This window comes from Conger conger, chromosome 6 (assembly GCF_963514075.1).
Source record: "Conger conger chromosome 6, fConCon1.1, whole genome shotgun sequence".
In the NCBI taxonomy this organism is placed as follows: domain Eukaryota; kingdom Metazoa; phylum Chordata; class Actinopteri; order Anguilliformes; family Congridae; genus Conger; species Conger conger.
The window spans coordinates 56,973,503-56,995,173 of NC_083765.1; the positions used below are offsets into that span (position 1 = coordinate 56,973,503).

General features: G+C 40.5%; 1 protein-coding gene across 2 annotated transcripts in view; it reads left to right on the top strand.

The window, feature by feature from the left end:
• Positions 1-21,671, top strand: part of LOC133130530 (protein kinase C-binding protein NELL1-like) — a 204,051-nt gene that overhangs the window by 50,888 nt on the left and 131,492 nt on the right. For both annotated transcript variants that reach the window (XM_061245181.1, XM_061245182.1), the window contains exons 5-7: positions 12,568-12,664; positions 18,304-18,376; positions 19,343-19,425. In XM_061245181.1, coding sequence (XP_061101165.1) covers positions 12,568-12,664; positions 18,304-18,376; positions 19,343-19,425 — 253 coding nt within the window. The remainder of the gene's footprint in view (positions 1-12,567; positions 12,665-18,303; positions 18,377-19,342; positions 19,426-21,671) is intronic.

Consider the following 21,671-nt stretch of genomic DNA (forward strand, 5'->3'; position numbering starts at 1 on the left):
TAAACTGTTAAGCTGCTAGAGAACATTTACACCTCATAAAATTTGCAATGAACATGTTTTCAAATATTTGTGAAGGAACTGCAGTCCAAATTGCTTGAAGTTATGCCCAGCTGTAATTATTATATACGAAACACAATCTTTGTCTGTTTGCTTCAAGATGGACTTATTTTCTGTTCTTGTTTGTTCCTTCAGGGTTGAGCTTACAATGGACCCACATCAATAGCCCCCCTGTTGAGCTTTCATTGTACCGTGCAAAGTTCTTTTAGTTCAGTCTGAAAACATTTTAAAGATTGCAGGTAAATGTGCGGCTTTAAAGCTGAATGCTTAGTGCAGCACATCGTGGCCTTTTCTGCTTGTTTTGAGAAATGTAAAAAAGTTTTAACTGAAGTGAGTTCTGCTGAAACCAATCTGTAAGTGTCTTGTCAAAAAAAAACAACCCAAAAAAACACAATCTTGAAAACTTGCCTTTCCCATTCAGCACTTAGCCAAAGACCAGCAGTCTGTGTGCATCAAGGATACACTACATCATTCTCTGGTATGAAAATCTATTTTTGGTGGCCAAAACATGGCATTAGTATTTACAAATATCTATTTCAGATTCGGCCACTGTGACCAGTAAATCAATGTGCAGAATATAATCAAACAATGCTGAGGAATGTCATGACCTAAGGCGAGTTTATTACATTTCCTATAAACCAGAGAGGATCATTCAAGAGCGCAGCGAGTAGGTTCAAGCTCCATTGGGCTGCATGAAAATGAATGCCTCGGTCATATTTGGATTTGCCCATAAATCAAGTTTCTTAAGCATACACTTTTCTTGCGATCTGGATTCATGTCCTTGAACCCTTTTGCACAGTTCTTAAATATTTCCGATTGCCGCACAGCCCAATTAGATGATGATGCATGATTACACGGCAGAAGGAAGTGACTATTTTTTTAATTGGATTAAAGCAAACTTTATTTTCTGGCAATCTAGCCATTTATCTGTTAGTATTTGATTATACTGTAGCATTTATGACATTACACAGTACAATGAAAACTGCCAAAAGGGGTTTGACCTCCCTCCCAAAGGGTTAATGAACAACTCACTCCTTCAGATAGAGAATCCGATGCCTTGCATTATTCTTGGGCCACTTTATATTTCAGGGATGTATATTCAGGAATATATTCATAAGATGTGCGTTAATAGCCATTTGGCACAGAGCATCACTGTGTAAACTCCTGCCTGATTCCTGCCTTATTTTCTGCTCCGTGCTTGAAGGAGAATGGATAAGCGTGGTCATTTTATCTGCATTTTAGTGTTAAAGCAATGGAGTGCATCCACTGTAAATGGTGATGGTCCCTTTGGTTTAATGAGTAACACTCCGTGCAGGGCCTGACCAACCAATAGCATCCATCAGGCAATTTCTGGTGATTATTACCTTCTTAATACAAATATAGAAGACATTCGTGTCCACAGATCCTCAACATTCATTCTAGTTTTAGTGTGAAAGCTGGGGCCTGGGAAGCAGCATGATCTAGTGCAGTTATCATGGAGAGTATTTCAATTCCAGGTTACATTGTTTTAATATGATTTAAAAATTATCATTTTCTTGGGCGCTTTGTAGAGAGGACATCTTATTACTCTGACAATAGGCACGGAAATGAGATCCCGCCCCCCCTCTAAATGTAAACCCTTTTGCACAAATGCAATGTATTTTTGCAAGCATTGCAGATAACATGCCCTCCAGGGTCCGGCCAGAAATGGGAGCATTCATTTGGTGTTTAAATGGTGAAACTCGAGCACCACACGGCTGTGTATATCAGTGAAATGCGGCCGGTCATCGATTAGCCAGTGTAGACGTGGCTTTGACCCGGGGCAGCCTGTAGCCTAGTGGCTATGGTACATGACCGGGACCCAGAAGATTGGTGGTTCAAGCCCTGCTTTGGCCACAATCAGATCCATGCAGCTGTTACTCCCTTAACCTCACATTGCTCCGGGGAGTATTGTGCTGCCGTCTCATCAACTGTAAATCGCTTTGGATAGCTAAATAATGGTAATGTAATGTAATGACCAGCTAGAATTCCCATTGTTACCTGACGTTTTACATTATGTGTTCTTATTACACTGTTTCAAGTTCACTCTACTACAGCCAAAATGGCACACTTTCCTGTCATTTATGGGTTTATATGCAGCAGACTGACCATCAAGTAGAAGAATCCAAAGCTAGAATGCTTCTGCGCATAGCTGCTGAACCAAATGGGATCTGTCATGCTCTGTAAAACTGGTATTTATAACTCAAAACTTAAGTTTCTCCTCTGTAGTGCAGTTCTTTGAATCGTGTGCACTGTGACCTGCACCTCTTCTGAGTGGGCCACATGTATAGAGATTTTAAATGACTGCTGTTTATAGTAGCTGGTGTGACTGGACATTCCAAATTGGGTGGAAAAAATAGGGAGATAAGAATGGCATTACATAGGCGATATGAGGTGGGACAGATTGTAAAATCACTGATGTCTCCTGTGGTAGAGGGACCATGTACATGTAGGTAATTCATCAGATTGCTGAAATGGATAAGGGGCTGTCGGATTAGTTGGATAGTACTGCAGGAAGGGAGGAAATGATAGAGAAATTCAAAGGGGAAGCATTTGTGAATTTATGGGTTTTAGCCAGGCTTGGGTAGAGTTTCTGCACGGTTCCCAGCCTAAGGAATCTCTGGGGATGGGGGAAGTCTAGAGCACTGGAATAAGTGAAGATTCCTATCTTATCTCCTCATTCCTTGGCTGTACTGTATGTCCTTCAGTTACATCGGTAGGCAGCACAAATAGGACAAAGCCATATACAAGTGACACCTCAATGTACCCGTTGCTGTGCGGGCTCAATGAGCCAGCACCTGCACCCACGCACACACACCTTAAAGGTCCCATATTGTACACCTTTTCAGTCCTGATATCCATAAGAAGACATTTGTGTGGTTTTAAGTACCAAAGACAATCTATCCTATCTTTACATGTCTATTCTCCAGGACCTCTCATCGGCGTTGCCAAGAACAGGCTGTTTTAGTGACTGTGTCTTTAAGGCTGATTGTTATCAGTGTTCTGATTGGCTGGTTAAACACCGTCTGTGCCGAGCGCTTGGATTTGTTCTGGCTGCACGGTGGGCTGGGCAGAAGCAAACGAGCATATTGTTGTGATGTCATAACTAAATGGAAGTCCAAATGGATCGTTTAAACGCACATATTCGTTGTACAGATTGTGTGGATTTATTTGTGTGTTTTGATTCGACTTCTTTATAATCCACGTAGCAAGGGAAATGTCATTTTCCACAAATAAGGGACCTTTAAAGTGATCAGTCATACTGTTTTTAGCTCCACCAGTTTGCCAGCTCTAATTTTCTTGCTCTGTAACTCTATGCTCCGCCAGCTAGGGGTCGCGATAACCTCTTCAAGCCTCTTCAAGCCCCTTCTGAAACAATTAATAGTGATTGCCACTAATTAAAGCTTGGGTAGGCGATCTTTGGGCGCGAGCAGAATCTGGGCAGAATAAAGATTTTGAATGTGTACCGCGGCAAAAAACCTACCCCATCCTCTCCAGTCAGCCTCTCAGGGACGCATGCCACAATTTTGATAGGCAGGTAAGGCCGCCTCCTGGCTGAGACTTGCCCTCATTGGATGTTAGCTACCGGGAGTGATGAAAAACGGAAGTGCCACAGATAATTTTTTTCCCAGGGCAGTTGGTTTATTGCTATTGCTTGGAATTTCACCAAATATTACCAAAATAATAATAATTGCCTACCCCAGCTTTAAGCACCGACGATGAGTGACAACGATGTTTACAAGTAACACTCGCGTTCAGTGCGATTAGTTCCTACCATGGTCTCGCTGCGGTATTCCGTCATGTCAGAAGCAGTGGGGAAATGCCCACATTCTTTTAATAACTCACACAAAAAAATTTACATAAAAAAAAGAAAACTAATTGACACATCATGATCTTCAATCAAGACCTTCAGTAGAAAAAGTCATTAGTGCTGTGCTAAAAACAAAAACCTGCTGTCGCACCTTTTCAGATGAGATCGGACACCCCTGCTTCATATGGATGCATTTTTTATGTTTACTGCAGTGGTACTCAATCCTGGTCCCGGAAAGCCACGGAGTCTGCTGCTTTTTCTTCTTTTCTTAAGATCAGCAACAATTCAGACCCAAGAATCTTGGTGACCTGCATTAACTGTGTCCTCAACTACCTTAAGTGCTCAATTGCTGTGCAACTCGAGTGCTGAAAGTCAGCCTGCCATTCTCCAGGACAAGGAGTGAGGACCACTTGTCATACACCTTGCCCAATGAAACATTTTTGCAAAAACAAGAGGAGTAGAAGGAGTAGATGAGCAGAAGTTGACATTGGAATGTGTAAATTATTTCAGCTTTAGCTCAATGGTTCCTTTCCCCTTGTGGGGAAAAGTGGTTATTGTGATAATGATTTTAGAATTTTAAACCCTATAGTCAAAACTGTCTAAATCCTTTCCTTGATAGGAAAGGATACTGCATGTACATATACTATATGCTTTACACTAAAATGTAATTTTGTCTAAAGCATATAGTTTTTTTATTATACTGTACTATTCAAATTATTACAATAAATTGTTTTCCCATGTCTTGTAAATTAACACAAGTGAAGTGAATATTTCCCCTTAGAAATATATATTATAATTTATATATTTTTATTTATTTGGGAAAATGATGAATTATTTTGATTTCTAACATGATTTTTATTTGTAGGTTGTTTGGATAATTAAGCAGGAACAATAGGAAGTGGCATGACATGCATACATTTTTAACTTGAATTTCACTGATCTGTGCTATAACAGTCTGCATAAAATGTACCATTTTATAGAGGTTTTAGGAGGGTTCCAAAATGGAGGCATTTCTTTTATTTATTTGCGACTGCAGCTCCTTCAATAATGCCTGGTGACCCATCATGCATTGGACCTTGACAGATCCGCGTAAGCACTGAAATAGCAACAAATTATGTCTGTGCCTTTGGTTCTTCAGATCAATGGGAAGACTTGCAGCAGAGCTCAAATAAAAATGCAGAGGAATAATACTAGCTGTCTGCACACTCGAGGCACCAGCATGCTCCGTGCTGATAATCACCTTCTTTCATTATAAAACCTAATGAAGGAGAAGTTTAAATGTCAATAAATGTTAAGCTGAAAACCCTCGCGTTCGGGAGCGATGTAGGTCACCTCGCATACACTCTCCAGTGTCGTCGGAGGCTGTTATTGATTGTAAGCTAAAGAGCACACAAAACAATTCTGAAGGTCTAGTAAAATATTTAAAATCTCATCTGAAGAGCGTAACGCAAGGTTGGTTTACAAGAATATAGTTTTTCTTTTAGAAAAAGAAGTTCACGAGGTGTGGGTTGATGTCAGAGAAGAACAAAGGCATGCCCTGCTAGATGTTGCAATGTATAACTATTGAAAATGGTTACAGTATACAGATTCTTCACTTTCCTAGAGTGATTTGTTCAGGGCAATTTGTTTTAGGATACAACAGCTGTCCAACTCCCCTTTGACTTTTAACTGCTTTATTTCGTGATTACACTATTTGTTTTTTTTTTAACAATTTTTCTGTATTTCTCAAGCCTGGAATGCCCCGTTCCACCGCTAGAACTGGATTCCCAGTATTAAGCAGACAGGCACAAGTCCTTCAGCCCCCAGAACTTTGTATTTCTGCAGACCAGAAGCTTGGCTGCACAGCCTGGACCACAGTGTGTACAGGCAAACCACAGGCTCCTGGTCAACCAGAGAACTCACGATTGAATGATGAGGTGAAGATATCCTGCTGGCCTTGGCCTCTTTGGTGACACTGGTCAATTCAGGCATCGTGTTGTTTTTGCTTCTGGATCTAAGAGTGACCGCCCATTGGCTTTGAATCAGCAGATATTTATGAACGGATTTAGTAATTGGGCTGTTTCTTTGTTAATCAGCCCTATGCCCAAACTTTGTTTCATAAGTGGATGAGTGACTACACTGAGGAGGCCCAGGCACGCCATGGCCTCCTTACAATCAGTGTGAAGAAAATGTGAATTTAAATGAGCTGTTTGGAGTTTTGTGAAGTTATGACGACACCAAGATATGCTTGTTTGCTTCAGCGTGGCCCATCTTGCAGCCGGAACAAATCCATGTGCTAGGCACAGACACCGTTCATTTTTTGGAGCTAACCAGCCAATCAAAACAGCGGTTCACTGATCAACAAGTCTTAAAGCCACAGTCACTAAAGCAGCCTGTTCTTGGTAAAGCTCATGGGAACCATTGATGAATGGACATGTAAATCTGGAAATCTTGTAATGGATATCAGGACCGTAACTGAAACGTTGGAAAGGTGAACAAGATGGTATCTTTAATGTATTCCAGGACTGATGTGCTTCTGCAGTCATCAACAGCAGACAGAGCACGGGTAATAGCATGTATTATGTCCCTTTATCACATAGCCAGGAGCTCAAATGCATAGATTACAGCATGCCGTTCTCCAGCTAGATCAAAGCAGGATGGGAACTTGAGTATCAGCACTGGGAATGGCATGTTGGAAAAACTCCTCTTCCATCCAGGAATGACCATCGGGGAAATATTTCATTACTTCACTCAAAAGCTTTTTAGTTCCGCTTTCAGAAGGATCTTTTTTCTTTTAGACTCTGGGAACTGGGAGTGTAGGTTCCTTATCTGGAATTAGATGCTTTTATTCCATTGATTGCTTGTCACATAAAATGGGCATGATGGGCCTAATGCCTTGGCACATCATAGGCCTACTGTAGTTAGTTGTCTCCCCTTGAGTGCATTTGTGTAGGACAGTCCATCATCTGTGGAACACAGCTGTGGGAATTTCCAGACATTTATTTGGCAATAATAATGCTTGCATGAAGCTTCATTAAAGGTACAATAGGTTAACCATATAAAAGGTTGTGTTAAAACATTGTTACAAGACCATTGTAAATCCCTTCCGATCATTGAAATAGGCTCACTGACATGTTGACTCATCCTCTGCCTGTGTTTATGGTCCTTAAATTCGGGTTTCAAAGTGTACATTTGTCAGGCCATCACTCTGAAACTGAAACTCTGTATACTATTGCTTATTATCCAAACAAAGACTACATCTCATTATAAAACAATACCAGTTTGCTATTGGTAGCAACAAGCAAATTAGTCAGTTAGCTCAACAAATTTACAAACATGCAATAGGCAATACAAACATAGCGAGCATTCTTGCATGCGCGTTGTGTCTCAGGTGGATATTTTTAAATTTGGCAAGCTAACTAATAGTTAATTTGCTTTTGCTACCAATAATGTTTTATAACTAGATATGTATTCTTTGCTAATAAGCAAGAATACATATACACTTTTGGGTAATACGCAATAGTGTACAGAGTTTCAGTGATTGCTTGTCTGGAGTGCAATTTGGGCAGCTACACGTTCCTTTTATCACTTTACGTGTCGAATCATGCGTGTTTAGCTAAACCTTTATTTGTCTCAAACTGTAAGTTGCAGTTGCATCTCTTGTGGTACACTATCATATTTCAGTTATATAGCCAGCTAGTTCCATAGCCAAATAAGTTGCTTGGTTAGCTAAAGTGAAAATTTCAAAAAGACAAAACGTATAAATATGGGTTGTGCAGCACACTGAAGTCAACATTTCATAAAGTCACCTGTTTTCTTACTAGAACACTACGAAAAGACAGCAGGCTCTGTCGCGTTTTTCAAAACAGTGCATGTTCTGGTTTGAGGGTGTTTGTTGCTGCAATTCCTCTCTTGACCCTTAGGAGTCAGAAATGACCTATTGTACCTTTAAGTCTCTGCTGTAGAGGCATTGGAGACCATGACAGGTATTATAGAAACTCTAATGCAGGGGTTGAGGGTTAGTGTGAGCCTATTGTCACAGAAATTGAAGGTCTTTCAATTGCAAAGATAGAGGCAAGAGGAGCAAATGGAAGTGATTACCATCTGTTTTCCAGTTTCAGTCTTGTCTTTTGTATCCTTTTTGTATTTTGTGTACTTTCTTTATTTTCTTTACATGGAATAAATATTACAAGTTCTCGTTGGAAATGGAAAGGAAAAATTCATAGCATACTTTATCATTTAATTGGATTTCAGAAAGAGATTGGCGGTTACCCTTCAGGGATAAAGTGTTTATGGACACATCATAACGGCATTGATTAAAGCAAAATTGTTTTGGTAAGAGTGAAAGGGAGATTCTTTGAAAGTGAATAATAGAGGTATTTTCATAAAGCTTCAACTTGCTGCACTTTTGGTGTCATTTTCTATTTTTATAAAATGGGACGTTTTATTTGGGAAATGTTTCATTAAACATTCTGTATTATTGAACTGACGTTAAACTGACATTGTATTGTTATTCTCTTCACTTTTCAGTATTAGAGTAGAAACCAGCCAACTATTATTGCCTAAACATGTGCACGGGCATAATACATGGTAAAATGAAAAGCATGTGCAGTGCAGGCCATTTGTCTCTTTGTATGATGCTGTTAATCCATCAAGCAAGAGCACCACAAGAGAACCTATATTTGTTGGCACTGTCTCTAAGAGAAGAGGGGCTTCTATAGAAAAATGTCAAAGAGCATATTGATTGTATATAAAACCCAGTTCAAACAGTGGTTGGGATGGTTGTTTAATTATCCCGCTCAGGGACAAGGATACAAAACCATTCTATCAGTAGAAATGAAATAATATTTTAGAGAATTCTGCTTTTTGTTTAATAATAATTAGTGGATTTCATGGCTGTGGAAAGTAAAACCTGATTTTGTTTGAGGTACAATTGTTTAAGTGAAGTTAAATAATTAAGCTATCAATTAATAAAAACACTTCTTGAAAACTTCACTACTGGTCAGTACGGTCTAGCTAATGATACCAAAAAGGAAAGTTTTCCTAAAAGGACATTTGGAGACTCCAAAAGGATAAATGGAAACTACATTTTATTATGGGTCTGACAATACTGTATTTCGATTACTAAAGTATACAACATTTTTTATTAAGAAAAAAAAGTGTTTGCACTTGTCACCCTCCTCCTTCCTCTCCCTCTCCTTGTGCTCTCTGCAGATAGCAACACGTCCAGGAGATTGTAGAAAAGAAGTACAATAAGCACAATAATAACATTGTGACATATTCATTGAGGTTTTGGTTAAATAGCCAACCCCCATCAAAAAGTCAAACACGTTCCACAACTTTACATGCTATTTATTATTCAAAAGCTGGCTTGCTCCTTATTTATATGCATACTGAATAATAATACAATATTTTGAGAATGTATTTAGATAACTGATATAAAAGGGAGGCACGACAATGAAAATGCCCTCTATTGTGGAGCCAAAGGTGTTTTCACTGTCTTCCTCAGAAATATTCTCTCGAGAATACTCAAGAGAGTAGTGAGAGTCTAAATATTCCTTGGAATTCCTCTATTTTGACATAGACATCCCAAATTTGTCATAAAATGTCAACCTAAAATCTCAAGAACAGTTTTTGTCTCAGCATTTATTGAAAATGCTACTTTTTCATTAGGAAGGAGAAAAACAAATACTGTGTTCTATGAAAGCCTTACAAACTATACACCATTGGAAACACAATGTCATTAGCTAAAATGCATCTCAGTCGTTGCTTCAATACCATACCACTAGCCAGGTCTAGGTTCAGCTGAAGTTATACTGTGTTTTTTGCTAAAGGATGGGTATCACGTCTTTACCGTGCAACAGGATTAACGATACTGGTCAGTGAAGTTCGTACATGGGTTCTTCTTTTCCCAGAGTGCCTATACAAAAGTAGGTAATGGCATTCAGATGTACAACTACTTTTATAGAGGTATGCAGCGGTGAAACAAACAACAATTATTATTTCTCCAGAGAAATTCTAAGTAAACAATGGACATTCTATTGACGTTGAGTTTTCAGAATTGTTTGCTGGGCCCTTGCCATGAAAGGGACATTGACATTACCTTTTTTTGTGTAGTATATGGATTTCTAAAATGCAGAGAAGACAATATCCCCCCATGCTTGTTTTGCCACCCACATGTTACAAAATAAGGAACTGCATCTTAACCCCTTATGGGCGGGTGCGACCTGCACGTTACATCTCCCTTCCCAGACGGATGCAACGCCAGCGTTGTATTTGATCATATGACCATTTTCCGTTGAAATGCATTGTGATTCTTAGGCCTTTCTATGGGTTCTCTTTCGGGTGCCTTAGTCCATAATGACTTAAAATAGGTTATACAGTTATCGTTAAAACTCACGGTGCTGTTTCCATAGTGATTGAAAATTGCATTGTTAAAACTGAGTGAATGCAATGTTTTTCCAGGAGACTTAAGGGGTTTGCAGGCACACGTTTGTTAAAACACAAACATTCACACCTTACTGCTTTACCAGGTTAATGCATGCTTTTCACCTATTGTTATGTAGTACATTAGTATTGGCATTCAAATTGCGTCTGGAGATGCAATGGTTTTCCAGACATTGTGTAGTACCGACTGTGCTAGAGAAATATTAAGCATGTTGTCAGTTAAGTGCTGCCTGGGAATAATGTTAGGTGGTATATTGATTGAAAATGAATTTTAATGTTTTTTCCCTCTGGATATTGTAAAACCAATTTTTATTTATTCACCGATAGAATATTATGATTTAGTCACACTGGGGTTTGTGAAAGCAGTCCAAGGCTTTCTGGAAACTGGCAGTAATTGAGGCTCTTCGAATTTAGCTGAGATACTGTCAATATTCCCCTCAAAACCAAAGCTGCACCTTTTTTGATAACATCTTCCCGAAGATTAAAAAAGGAGGACTTCATTTTCTCTGGAGGTGAAAACATTGTGCGATGATTCATTTTTTGATAACTGCAATTTTCCAGTTAATCGAAAAAAGGTATTTGAATTGTTTTGATTTTTCTTTTGTTTAGTCTTTTCTATTTGTTTTATTATTTTTTTATTTTGCCTCTACCACTCTTTTGTTCTCCCTCGTGTGGAATGACCAATTGTGTTTTTATCAGCGCCCAGTGCTGCAAACTCCGCTATCAATTCGGGAGAGCACAAATGAGTGTGTGCTTCGCTTCCGAAGCACGTCAAAGATGTCAGCCGTCATTTCTTATCACAGTGTGCTTCACGAGTCCATACTTCCTGCCCCCAAACACATGATGAACTGGTTAGGAGGGGTCGCTGGTGCATGATGAGGTGTCATCCTGGTCCACGATCTGCTCGGGGTTCTTCAGTATCTCTGTTGCGTAGTGACGTATCCTGACGTGAAGCTTTCTGATTACTGTAGAACTTCTAAAGCACACATTCAGAACTTCGCTTACCCACCATTGTCAAAAATAAAAGCTGTTTATGAAAATATATTTTTGTCTGTTTGCTTGTCTCAGGTAAGGTCTCAGCAGTGTATACATTATGTATAGGCAACGGTTTCCCCATAACGGAACATTAAATTAATAACTTAGGGAATTAACTTTTTTAGTGTACACTCCATATAGCTGTACTTTCAGTTTCTGTTTGCTAGTCTACGGGAATCAGAATGTGACATGTCACAATACGTCTGTAGGCAACAGAGATGTGCCTGGACCCCAAGCAGATTGTTGAGGTGAGCAGACCGTAGACCGACACCGGATTGCTTCCTTCGCTGGGCAATGCTAGACTTTCTTACACTCCCATGCCAGTCCGTTATGGATTTTCTGTTACGCCACCCTGCCTAAAAGGATCATTTTTGTGAGCCGCTCTCCACATTTTTCTCTACATTTGTAACCCATTTATCCAACAGAAATTAATTCTGAGAACCAAACTCCCAATGCAATGATTGAGCGAAGTTCGGTGAAGAATAAGGAATTAGATTATCAGCCTCTATTGTGCTGGGAATCTTTACCTTTTGAGCTGCCAACATAATTGGCTCAGGATGAAATGACAGTCATGTCTTTTTCACGGATAAAGAATTGTGTGGTTATTATTATGATTATCCCTGTTGGTTTTTTTGGGCAAACGCTGAAAATTCAGCACTCAAAAAACCATTTCTACAGTATTTTGCTTTACATTTTCAGACCGTTTTCTTGATGGCCTCAGTGCTAGCTTGGAACGGAAATGTCCCCACTGTTAAATTAGCAGCCTAATTGGCATCTCATTTTCCAGTTTCCAAGTGCAGTGGTGTTGTAGGGGATATGCTGCTGTGATGATTGCATTTCTCAAAGCCTGCTTAATCACGGCTTGGCTGATGGTTAATTTGGCACTTAATAAATTATTTCATAAATTCTATTCAATCAATGACATTGTTAGTGCCTTGTTAAAGACACCGATTACTTGGGAACATTCAGCACAAAGGTTATCAGCTGAAACCCACCCAATTGTGTGTTGCAAATGCAACGGTCCGGCCAGTGGCATCCATTTTGAAAAGGGCAGTTATACTGAGTCTGTCACACCTGAGGAGAGAGCGGCCGCCTCTCCAAATCCCATTCATCAACAAGCCTGCACTTTTCCCCTCTGTCTTTACCCGACATTATTCACGGCTGCTTTGGGAGTGTTTCTCTTGGTGTCACACGCTAAGCAGGAGTTGTGTCGTTGGCAGGATTTACGAGCGCGTGATAGACCCTCCGCAGATGGAGCTGACCCTGGGCAGCGGAGTGTGGCTGGGGCAGCACAGCCACAGACACGGCCTGTTTAAGGTAAGAGCATGACGCCATGTCTGCACACCCAGAATATACCGGACTGTTACTGAAAAGTGCACCTGTTTTTAAATCTTTTACCCATTGTTTATAATTGTGATTTGTTGTTTCATTACATTACATTACATTATTGGCATTTTGGCAGACGCTCTTATCCAGAGCGACGTACAGTTGATTAGACTAAGCAGGAGACGATCCTCCCCTGGAGCAATGCAGGGTTAAGGGCCTTGCTCAAGGGCCCAACAGCTGTGCGGATCTTATCGTGGCTACACCCGGATTAGAACCACCGACCTTGCGTGTCCCAGTCATTTACCTTAACCACTACGCTACAGGCCGCCCTATTCAGTTTCCATTCATTTGTCTTGTCATTTTTTTTGTTCACTATTTATATACACTCAGTGAGCACTTTATTCGGAACACTAATACTAAAAACTGGGTAGGGCCTCCCTTTGCTCTCAAAACAGCCTCAATTCTTAGTGGTATGCATTCCACAAGATTTTAAACATTCCTTTGAGATTCTGTTCCATGTTGACATGATTGCATCACAAAATTTCTCCAGATTTGTCAGCCGCACATTCATGCTGTGAATTTCTCGCTCTACCACATACCTAAGGTGTAATATTGGATTCAGATCTGGTGACTGGGAAGGCCACTGAAGAACATTGAACTCATTGTCATGTTCATGAAGCCAATTTGAGATTACTTTTTAGCTTTGTGACCTGGTGCATTATCATGCTGGAACTAGCCATTAGAAGATGGGTACATTGTGGCCATGAAGGGATGATCAACAACAGTACTGAAATAGGAAGTGATGATTGATTGGTGTCAGGAAAACATTCCCCAAACACCACCGCAACCAGCCTGGACTGTTGACACAAGGCAGGTTCGTGGAATCATGCTGTTTTTCGGAAATTTCTCAAAATGGAGAAATCGAGACCAGGCTATGTTTTTCCAGTCTTCGACTGTCCCGTTTTGGTGAGCCTGTGCCCACTGCGGTCTCAACTTTCTGTTCTTGGCTGATGGAAATGGAACCGACGTGGTCTTCTGCTGTTGTAGCCCATCCGCCTCAAGGTTTGACGTGTTGTGCATTCTGAGAGGCTTTTCTGCTCACCACAATTGTACAGATTGGTTATCTGAGTTACTGTAGCCTGAATAAGTAAGTATGCGATAATCACATGAATAAGTAGGTGTACCCTAAGTACTCATTGTGTGTATATCAGGTCCCTCTTGAAAAATAGATGTTAATCTCAATTGGGGTTTCCTGGTAAAATACGGTTTAAATGGAAAAAAACAAAAACTGAAATCCGGAGATATCATTATGAACTGTAGCCAGCACATTTTACAGTTCATTTTACAGCATACAGTAGATGTGCTGTTGGAAATGCAGCAGATTGTAACTACAGGCAATGAGCACATTTCATTAATGAGACCTTTTTGTTTCAAATTGTGTTATCAATTGTATACGATTATAACGTGTTACAGCAATGTGCAGCAAAAATGAAAAAAAAGAAAGAAAAGTGGTACAGGACAGAAAGGAACTATATATACTGTATGTACTATATAATGATCTGTCCACCATCCTTCCTTTTTCCCTTTAAGGGAACAAGCTAGAACGATCGGTTTTCTTTTTAATGTGGAGCGGGTTGAATCGGAAAGGCTGAGAGGGGTGTGCCTCCGTTTCTTTCACCTTCATACAGAAGCGGTGTGCCAGCAGTCCCTTGTTAGCGAAGAGGTGGGGAAACAGCCCTTCAGTTCATCACCGTGCAGCTGTTGAGAGAAATAATGATACAAAAACAAAACCAATGACTTCACTGCTTAGTCTTTGCACGATTCCATGTGTATTTTGTAAGAGAACCTTTCCGGAACAATAATTACTATAGGCTAGCATATAAATAATGTGTCTATTTTTAAATTTGTGTAATGGGATTTGAGTGAAAGAATGTATGGCATCTTGGTCCCTATACCTGTTTCCACCATCTCTCTCTCTCTCTCTCTCTCTCTCTCTCTCTCTCTCTCTCTCTCTCTCTCTCTCTCTCTCTCTGTCTCTCTCTCTCTCTCTCTCTCTCTCTCTCTCTCTCTCTCTCCTCTCTCTCTCTCTCTCTCTCTCTCTCTCTCTCTCTCTGTCTCTCGCACACTCGCTCTGTCTCTCTCTGTCTGTGCAGAATACCACTAATTACTGTTAGTAAAACCGGCATAGCTATTCCTTCGGGAGACTTTACAACAGTGCAGAGACAGATAGAGGTTACAGTGCTACCTTTCTCACACCTTCTACCGAAAGGACAGCTGGTGAAAGAACTGCTAGCAAATTATTGTATTGCTGCATTGACGAACACCAGCGCAATCCAGTGTCTCATTCTCAAGCACTAGATGTATTATGCTGCATTATAAATTCATACGGGCAGGAAGGTGATAATGAAGCAGGATTGTTTTGGAGAGCTCTTCTGTATCAAGCCAATGCAGGCAAATTGACTGTAATTCAAAAGTGCCAATATCGTACTAAAGAGACACAAGTGGACAATTAAAAACAAGGCTACCCACACTTGTGCATAGACAGTAGACAACAGTTTACAAGCATAGTAATTATTGTACAAGTGTTACTGTACAGACCAGATTGTACAATATAGAGTGCAAGTAGCTGTTGTCTTTGTTGTTGGTCTGTGTGCCGTGCTCTTCATGCAGCCTGTCTAATGAACAGGCAGCATACTTGTTTCACTTCATAAGGGTTGCACATGTTTTTGTAAAATGTAAATATAGTACTGCATAGATAAGCAGAACATGACATGTCTTTCAAAAAAACTGTTCAGTTTCATTTCCAGCTCTGTATGCCAGGTGGAATAATAAGCCTTACTCTACCTACTATAAGGTATACTGCTTACCATGGTTTGAAATGTATCTTATTCCATTCATTTTAATCTGACAGTTCACAAAACCTTGTTGCATTGGTGAGTACATTCAGTACATGTAATTGTGTTGCTTGCTACACTACTGTAAAATCTACTGTGCACTACTGTAAAATCCAGCTTTGCCAGATTGACCAGTTAGGACCTGCTGCAGTAGCCTTCCATATTCAGCTTCATTCTTGTTTACTGATTAGATGTCTCATCCGTCTGTTAAGGGAGATGTAACGCGCAGGTTGCATCCACCCATAAGGGTTTAATCATTTAAAGCAGTTGATTCCAGTTAACTCACCTCACCTGGTTACCTAGGTCTCAACAGGGTGATTTTTAAGGTGAAAACAAAAACCGGCACACCCTGTAGCTCTCCAAGACCGGAGTTGGAGACCACTCATGTAGACTGTGCTGCAGGTGACCGCATTGTTCCAAGGCAATAGGATTTATGTTGACTGATTTAAATTCAAGTTTGTCAGTGCTTTACAAATATCCTGAAATTAAATCATGAAATCTGGCCCTCAAATCCAAATCTGACCCCGGTTTTATTTTCTCCCGGGTCAATAACTGAACAATTAGTGCTACCGATTTGGCCAGACTGTCCTCAAACCTGACCTTAAGGAGGGTGATTTGAAGAACAGGCCTGTAAATCATAACTGTCATTCTTACCGTTTTATTGTTCATGGTGGCCAGAAAAATGTATTATCCTACTGCTTGATATTTTAATTCAGTTGTCAGTTTAATATTCAGAGTTAGCACTTACTGTAATGGGACAAGCGCATATTCCTTTGTCACAATTCATTATCATTCTGCAGTAAGAAGTACATGCCGGCTGTATCCGGAATCCAAATGATGAGATAATGGTAGTGTGTCAGAAATTCAAGTGCTGAGCTCATTGGAGGTTTTTGATGGATGGGGTTCTTTTTCACAGTGGTTAGATTTAGTGTATGCTTTGGTCTGTTGGCAATCAGTGCATGTTTGTTTGCTGAAATATGGATTGGATTGCTTGTTATGCAATGACTGGTGTGTATGCGCTGATTTCATTAGCATATGTATTGATTTGGTAAAATACTGTTTGGTTTAATTGAATATGGATGGGTTGTTGTCATGTTTTACTTTAATGTATTTATATATTGGTTTGAGTAGCCTGCGTATAGATTAACTAACTTATTGACTGGTTTCAAATGCCATTTACAAAGTCATTTACAAATTGGCAAAAACCTCCTAATCACAATGTATATGATTGTGGGTATGATCACCATGCATTATGCTTGTTATTGGGATTAATAAATAACACCTACATATTAGTGCCTCGCCAAAGTTAACATTCAATAGACACACAAGGAAACGTATAGTATATTTGTGTGTGTGTTCGTATGGGTGCGTACTGCACACTCTTTTACACATGCCTTTGCACACACACACACACACACACACACACACACACACACACACACACACACACATATATATCTGTTTGCTCACACAGAATTCTTCTATCCCTTCTAGTTGCAGTTAACAAGAGAGCAGGTAACACAGAAATCATACGTTGTTTTACCTGATTTCTACTGAAAATAGTTTTCTTTGAACCTTCATACAGTTGGCTGCATTTTTGCATAAATGTTTATTGAGATCTGCATTGTTTGTTTGTTCTGAGTTGATTTCCTGTTTTCTCTGTCTGGTTCTTGAGCAGTCGTCTCAGATGATTACTCACCGCGGTGCAAATGACAAGAAGTGCTCCGCATCGCTAAATGTAATCACACGCATTTTAATCACGACTGACAGTTTCCCTGTCTTTAGGGTAAGACGTGGCACAGCGAAAAACAAATATAACATGAAGCTGTTTACCTGCATAATTATCATCCGGTATTGCGTAATTGCACGTTTCATGCCTGTGGTTTTGTGCCATGTGTGGAATAATGTACAGAATAGCTTGCTAGCACTGGTAGTGGAAGCAGAAACACTGGGTGGTCCCAGGTGATACAGTGCTAGATACTATTTAGCTGTTTGGCAAACTAAGCAGTAGATACACTTCAGACGGGCGTTGCTGGGCTGAATGGCCTGTTCTTGCCATTATGTTATGTTATGTTCTACTTGGCGTTCCAATTCTCTTCTGTCACAGATGCATACAGTAGCGCTTCCGCTGGCACAGTTCAGCCCGCTGAATGGCTGGTCTGGGAGAGGTATACGAGGCTTTATGAGTCTGCGTGTTGATGGACAAGCTGCGGCGGTGTTGCGGATGGCTGGTGATGAGATGAGGAGGTTTATGGCCCTGTTTTACAATGGCCTCCCGGTGCTGGCCCGTTCAGAGCCGGGACAAGCTGCCCTCCACCTCCAGCCCCCTGTCAGAGACTGGGGCAGGGCGCTTCACTCAATGAGATGTGACGGTACACTGATGCTCCCTGACAAGCGCACCCCTGGGTCATTACCCGGTCCAAATGAGCGGTCCGTGTGTACACACTCACTCTTCATAAACCGTCTATTGTTTTGGACACTGGGAATGTACAGTAATTCTGGATTAGATGCTCAAGTTATGCATTGTCATTGCTGTTTATTTCCTTTTTGCTTTCAAAAATTAAGCCTTTAGTGGGAAATCCTGTCAAAAACCCAGTCAAAAAATACTGAGGAATTGATTGACATCTTAACAGGTCACACAAGCACCATTTCTGCCTGAGCGAGTCGTTTTAAATGGCCTTTCCGTGCCGTTAAAATACAATTAAAATATACTTTTGTATCTCTTTGTCACTTCAGGGTATCATTCAAGATGTCAAATTCATCTTTACTCCAAATGGATACATCACACAGTGCCCAAACTTGAATCGCAGTAAGTATATGAGGTCTCTGACTTAACTGGGTGGGGGGTTTAGAGATGCATGTGCCCACACAATACAACCGAACAGTTGTAGTTTTTGCTTGTTTCGAAGTGATCCCAGAATGCATTTATTTTATTTTTCTTTATTTTCGTCTTTTTTTTGCTAATATTCCATGTTTCGTTAATGTGAAGAGCCTATAAGAATTGAAACAATTCTTTGGAAGGCCTTTGAGGGCACACTTCTTACATCGCACCGCCTTTCTGAGACATAATAAGACAGCAATTTGTCTCCTTTACAGTCAGGCATATGATGTGGAGGAAAAGGCCCATTATATCGAGTGAAGTCAGTAATCCCAAGAGGCTGTCTATTCAGGCAATCTCTTTTCTCAGTTGAACATCGAAGAGTGATCCTTTCAGTCAATGAATGGATGAAGAGGAAATATAGCCTATTCAGTTAAATTTGATTTGCCTTTTGAGTACGGGTGTGTGCTGTTCTAATATCATACAACGTGGGTGCATTTGTATAAAAACCGGAATCCCTGTTTTCTCTTGCTTTTCTTTCCATTTTCTTATTTATTTTTGTGTGTGAAGAGGTTGTACTGTAATAAACAGGTATGCATCCAATAAATGTCTTTATCCTTCGAACATCAGTAGGCACTCAAACAACATGAAAACCTGTTTGTATTGTGCTTCCTGCTTGTTCAACACAAGGGGTTGTTTTATTTATTTGTTAACAGTTTATAATTACCAGTCAGCATTTAATATGGGGGAGGGGATATTTTGTGTTTACCGGGCCGTTGCACTGGACCTGAAGTAGCCCGCCTGTTGCTGCACTGTAATTGCATGTCAAATTTATTTTTTGCCCATTTAAGTTCTTGACGGTGTTTCATCTTAGTATCTCTGCCCTTTTCTCCCTCTCTCTATTCTCTCTCTGCTCTGTGTTCTTTGTCAATCTCTCTCTACTTTTCTCCTGTTGAGCCTGCCCGACTTGCAGTGATTTCCTGAGCCTGGTACAAGGGATCATGGATCTGCAAGAGCTGCTGGCTAAAATGACACTGAAGGTTGGTGTTGCAGTTACCTGTAAACCATGGGTGGGGCCAAGGATATACATTGTGTCTGACAGTGTTCAGGTTATGTTGTGTGTATGAAAAAAAAGGTCTGTAGTAACGCCTTTTAGTCCAAATATAAGATAAAAATGCTTAAGTTTTCTTTTTCTTTTTTTCTAATATGAACAAGTCATGTGTTGGCCATATGGAAATAATTTTCTTTGGGGATGTTTTCATGCTGGCCAGCTCATATTAACCAACATATTAACCAACAGCTTTGTAATGTTATAATAGAACTAGAACATGAACTAGAACAAAAGTTTTAAATCTAGGGCTCTCAAGATGGCAGAAGCAGCCAAGGCAGTGGACCTCAGTGCTGTGGCACACCCTAGAGAGCACAGTTGTATCTGGACTTATGCTGGCGGTGGCCGGATATCCCACAGCACAATGGGATTACATTACATTACATTACATTATTGGCATTTGGCAGACGCTCTTATCCAGAGCAAGGTACAGTTGATTAGACTAAGCAGGAGACAATCCTCCCCTGGAGCAATGCAGGGTTAAGGGCCTTGCTCAAGGGCCCAACGGCTGTGCGGATCTTATTGTGACTACACCGGGATTAGAACCACCGACCTTGGGTGTCCCGGTCCTTTTACCTTAACCACTACGCTACAGGCCGCCCGGATTAGGCCATTAGGGCTCAGAAGACAAACAGCATAGAGCTAACATATTAACTAACACTCGCCAACAGAACATACAGCAACAACAACATGGAACAAACATAAATAGAGCGATGTATATACAGTACATTCACATGTCCCAGGTTATTGCACCTACACTGTAGTATTTTCTCATCCTCTAGCTCAGAGGTGCTAATCATGTGCTAGGGAGGACAGAGAGTATGAAGGCTTCCATTCCGATTCACACTACACCAGCTCGTCTCACTAATTAGCACACCAGTGAGGAGGGAACCGGTTAGTGAAATCAGTTGGTGTAGTGATTGGTTGGAATGAAAACCTGCATACTCCACGACACATGATTAAAGCAGCAGTTCTGAAGGCAGAAACTCTTTGTTAATGAGAGAGGTCAGAGAAGAAGCTGATAGGAAGGTGACAGTAATGCAAATAACCACACATTACAACAGGGGTATGCAGAAGGGCATCTCTGAACACACAATGCGTCAAACCTCTAAGTGGATAGGCTACAGCAGTAGAAGACTTAAGTCTAAAAAAATAGGTCTAATAAATACCTAAAAGTGCTCACTGGGTGTATATTGTGTCATCCACTCGTCCTCTGCAGAGTTGGGTAGGGCAGCAAAGAGCTGTTGGGAGGGCTTTATGGGGATATAAATGCCAGACAGGGAATGAAAAAGTACTAACTAAACTAAAATAATTGAATTCTTGTATTTTGCAACCAAAGGATCGGATTTCAATAGGCATGTAAAATGTCACACACGATTTTAAGGCTAAACTGTCTTTGCAAGGTGATTAAACATGTACTCTTTGTCTATGCCTTTGAAGTTGTAACGGTCTTAAGAATGAGTTTTGACAGGATAAGCCTTTGATGTCTGTGTTAAGGCTGTGAGTGCTTCAGGGAATCCCATGATTATCAGTCTCAGAGGACCAGGATGAATGCACTGTTGTTTTACTCATCCCAGATTTTACCAGTGGTCGGTAATTGACCCTGCCTGTTGGTGGCTTTTAGCGGCTATGTGCGATAGGTCAAGTTGCTATGCACTGGGAATGCTACAGTAAATCTTATATATATTACAGCTCACAGGTCATGACACATTTAGCCACAGTTTGCCCATTATAATAATAATTTGTTATTTAGCTAACACTTTTATCCAAAGCGACAGTTGATTAGACTAAGCAGCGGACAATCCCCCCTGGAGCATTGAGTGGTTAAGAGCCTTGCTCAAGGGCCCGACAGCTGTGTGGATATTATTGTGGCTACCAGGGCTTAAAACGCCAACCTTCCAGGACCTAGTCTTGTACCTTAGCCGCAACACTACATGCTTTGTACTGTATGTATTCTGAAACAAAAAAAATGTGAAAAGGTATGTATTGCCAGGTGATGCAGAGCTCTCCTATACTTAGCTAATGTTTTCCTGCCGACCCCCGACCCCCACCCCGGCAGCATGGGGTGTCAGCAGCTCAATTAAATACAGGAGCACGATGAAGTACATCAATTATTTTTATGGTAAAGTAAGGATATCACAGCAAGTGTCAGTACTTCAAAGAAGCAAATTTGCATTT